At 43.4% G+C, this 4,328-nt stretch overlaps 1 protein-coding gene across 1 annotated transcript in view; it reads right to left on the bottom strand.

Annotated features, from left to right (window-relative positions):
• Positions 1-1,961: 1,961 nt before the first annotated feature.
• Positions 1,962-4,328, bottom strand: part of CLIC6 (chloride intracellular channel 6) — a 40,281-nt gene continuing 37,914 nt past the window's right edge. Inside the window, exon 7 of the mRNA XM_035017707.1 lies at positions 1,962-2,463. Coding sequence (XP_034873598.1) covers positions 2,302-2,463 — 162 coding nt within the window. The 3' untranslated portion in view covers positions 1,962-2,301. The remainder of the gene's footprint in view (positions 2,464-4,328) is intronic.

Genomic DNA, 4,328 nt, shown 5'->3' with positions numbered 1-4,328 from the left:
TCAATTACCAATAATCCCTGCTTCGACATTGCTCTTGTTGTTTTAAAGGAAGCCATTTCTGTTCATTTTATTCCTTTAAATCTAAGTGAGGAAGGGAATGTGGAAAAAAATTAAAGATCTTGGTTTCGTGTAAACATCTTTATGCGTTTAATTTTTATGGCACACAGAGTTTATGTAGATCATGTCAACATCTAAAAATACAAAGTTCGCACTAGTAACAAGTGGTAGTCTATTCATTGACCACATGTAGATGTACCATTATAACAAGAGACTTGAAAATCTGACTCCAAAACAGATGTGAAACATGCATGATGGGGAATGCTAGACATAACCTCCAAAAATGTAAAGAGTTAACAAAGAGAGCAGACTGCTGGGTGGGCAGCCCCTGCATGAAACTGGAGCCTCCAGTAAGAGGGAATACAAAGTAGCCACTATATAGTGGACTTTGTTTCTCTTACTGGACATTTCTCACTAAATCCCAGAAGAGTTGCTGTTAATGCTTTTTATTTTATTTTTTTTTTAAGATTTACTTATTTATTTTAGACAGAGAGAGAGAGCACAAGCATGAGGGGCAGAGGGAGAAGGAGAGAGAATCTCAAGCAGACTCCTTGCTGAGCGCAGAGCCTGATGCGGGGCTCCATCTCACGACCTTGAGATCAGGACTGGAGCGGAAACCAAGAGTCAGATGTTCAACCGATTGAGCCACCCAGGCGCCCCACATCTCATTCTTTTCCAAAAAATGCAATAAATTCTTTTCCAAATAAATGCCCATGGAGCAAATGCATATTTTTTTTAAATGAGCATTTAGCATCAACCAAAGGCTACCACCAAATGGACAAGAGGGTTTCTATAAGATGTATGTAAACGTCAAAGGAACGCAGCCCCGAGAATGCTCGAGAATGCTCAAACCCAGAAGGGTCGTGATGCGTATCTACACAGCCTTCTACACCGTCTCCCGTGCCTTCAGCTGGAGCCCGGCTGCCCAGCCCAGACGCACTATAGACGAGAGGCTGGCTGTAGGGCGAGGTGGCAGGGAAGCCACAGACAAACCAGAAAACTCTCGAGCCTGAGTTTCCACTTCCTCCCCAACTTAACTGGTTACCAGAACTGCCCAAGAGTAGTCACCATGAATTCAATCCCCCTGGAATTTCCCTGCCTGACCAGAGAAGCAACAAGAACCAGGCTAGTCCCACACCCCATCATCGTTGAAGAAGCGCAGCGCTGGGTCTTAGAGAGGGCAGCCCTTAGAAGGAATCAAAGTGTGCTTGGTTCACATTTCACCACAAGACAGGAGGATCCTCCAACATGCAGCTGATGTTGAGCATCCACAGGAAGGCATGGTCTCATGAGAGGGGAGGGAGTGAGAGAAGGCATCCAAAAGGAAGCTGGAACAAAAGGCCATGTGCGCTCTCCTCCGCTGCCTGCCCTGGGATCCAGAGACAGCTGCCATCACCAAGGTGGTAACGAGGCAGAGAGGGGACCTCCCATAGCTCCCAGCCCCTGTGGTCCCTGCAGGTCCCTGCGGATCTGTGGACTCCAGTTCTCCACCTGTGAAACCTGATCGCAAGCAGCCTCTAGCTCTGCAGTGCCGGATCTTTTTGGATCCTCTATGGATGATCATCAAGGCTTCACCCACAGGCCCCCTCACTGATTTCATAGGAATGGAGTTGTGTGCAGTGTGAACGTCTGTGAGAGACTAAGGAAGGAGAAGATGTTCACCAATAAGTTACCGGCAATTATCTAGGTGGAGTGAAATTTTAGGTAGTGGTTTTTTTTTCTTCCTTATAGTCTCTCACATTGTTTTAAAATATTAAAATAGGCATGTAATCATCTTGTGACTATAAAAACAGTATTTTAGTTCTGTAAAAAAAAACTATTTTAGAGGAGAAAAATAAGCTGTATATGATGATTATGAAAACTATCAGAGACAGATGAATTTTTTTTAATTGAAGGAGGAATTGAACTCAAATCTAATTTGTCTTGAAACTTAAACTGCAAAGTACATGTCCTAATATCATGGTTTACAGGGTCCGTGAATGCCAAAGAAGTAAATTAAGAAGTCAATTGGACAAGTGGTGGATGTCACAATAGATATTGGTATTATTCAGTTATACAAGTGAGTTGACAAATCACAAGGCCATGTACCATTTGGTGTTGAGTGGCTCTCACTATGATACAGTATTATTAAAATATGGGCATTATGGTTTTTGGAAGGAATACAAAGTACACACTCACAAAGAACACACTCTCATCATAGCCTAGTTCATACAGCCGAGAAATAAGACTGAAAACACTCTGGCTTCACTTCATTCTTTTTGCAACATCTGAATATGCATGTTCAATCTCCTGGTCAGCTGGACATGTATTCGTGAACTCATCCCTAGCATAAGCATTGTTCAAGTATCTCCAGATGCCAGTCATTTCAGAAGGAAATTCAAAATCTCTGTATCTCTTGGCCACGATCTGAAAATCAAGAGGAAATAATCAGCAAAGGAAAAGCCCACTAATGTAGACAATTAGATCAGACAATCCACTCTTTTAAGGTGTGTAATATATCCTCTTTCTCAAGTCCTGAAGTATTCTTCTTACAGCCAGCCAGGCGACCCCAAATTTCACTTCAACTTTGCAACAGGAAAGTTCATGAAAGTACTGGGCTCCAGAGTGGCTCCACACAATCCTGCCCATTTATCCTAGATAGATCTTGGGATCCACTGGCATGAATTTGGTCTCTACTTTGGTGGACTTCTCCTTGTCTTGCCAGCAGTTCGGGCTTTGTGTGTTCTGCTGCTGTGTTATTTGGTGCCTAAAGATTCATGAGGATCTTTTTTTTTTTTTTAAAGATTTTATTTATTTATTTGACAGAGAAAGACACAGCGAGAGAGGGAACACAAACGGGGAGTGGGAGAGGGAGAAGCAGACTCCCTGCCGAGCAGGGAGCCTGATGCGGGACTCGATCCTGGGACTCCAGGATCATGACCTGAGCCGAAGGCAGTCGCTTAACCAACTGAGCCACCCAGGCGCCCTCATGAGGATCTTTAGTTTAGACTGTGCCTGATTCACTGTGAAGTGCTCTCTTTTTCCTACTTGCTGAGCTTCACCTCCTAAAATCCCAGATATAAAAAAAAAAAATCCCAGATATCTGTGTATATTATTCCTACAGATTTCCATCATTCTGTCACTGAAGAGCTCACCTCATTGTCAACAAAGGAACACAAATCCTTATCCTCATGGAAATGGTGGATGTGAGGACAGGGCAATTGAGAGTGAACTTCATGGGAAACACAACAGTGTGAGATGTTTCCTTTGGCTGGAGGGGCGTCGGTGAGGAATTTGTCAGAAAGGACAATATATTCTGCTGGGCACTTTATCAGGTTCCTGGGGCTGCTGTAACAAAGTACTATAACCTGGGTGGCTTAGAACAGAAATTTATTTTCTCGCAGTCCTGGAAGCTAGAATTCCAAGATAAAGGTGTCAGCAGGACACATTCCCTCTGGGAGCTCTAGGGAAAGATCTGTTCTCTCCCCAGGTTCTGGGAGTTTCTTGACTTGCAGCAGCATAACAGCAATCCTCACCAGGCATTCTCCCTATGTGTGTGTCTGTGTCCAAATTTCCTTTTTTTATAAGGACACCAGTCCTATTGGATTGGGGGCCCACCCTACGCCAATACAACCCATCTTAACTAATTACATTTGCAAAGATCCTATTTCCAAATAAGGTCATGTTCTGAGGTACTGGGGATTTGGACTTCAACATACGAATTTGGGGGGATGCAATTCATCCCCTAACAGGGACCCAGGACTACAAAGGTCAGTTCTGCTTTGTTGCCTCCTATTGCATTGGTTTCTGGGTTGTCTGGATGAAGTGAACATGGGACAACACAAACTAGAAGATCTTTGGGACCTATCACTCAGATCTTGCAGGCCAGAAGCCACTGATGCAGCAAAACAAGACAATACCATTGTCAGAAACCCTCCTAAATTGTTTGACCTCTTTTACCTTAATTCAACCTTACTGCTATTAATGTTAAGAATTCTGCTTTCCTGAGCCAAGATGTCCATCGACAGATGAATGGATAAAGAAGATGTGGTATATATATATATACAATGGAATATTATGCAGCCATCAAAAGGAATGAGATCTTGCCATTTGCAACGACGTGGATGGAACTGGAGGGTATTATGTTGAGTGAAATAAGTCAAACAGAGAAAGACATGTATCATATGATCTCACTGATATGAGGAATTCTTAATCGCAGGAAACAAATTGAGTGTTGTTGGAGTCGGGGGTGGGGTGGGAGGGATGGGGTGACTGGGTGATAGACACTGGGG

The sequence above is a fragment of the Mirounga leonina genome, unplaced genomic scaffold, assembly GCF_011800145.1.
Source record: "Mirounga leonina isolate KUSES-001 unplaced genomic scaffold, KU_Mleo_1.0 Mir_172, whole genome shotgun sequence".
Taxonomy (NCBI): Eukaryota; Metazoa; Chordata; class Mammalia; order Carnivora; family Phocidae; genus Mirounga; species Mirounga leonina.
This window is presented reverse-complemented; position numbering and strand designations above follow the sequence as displayed.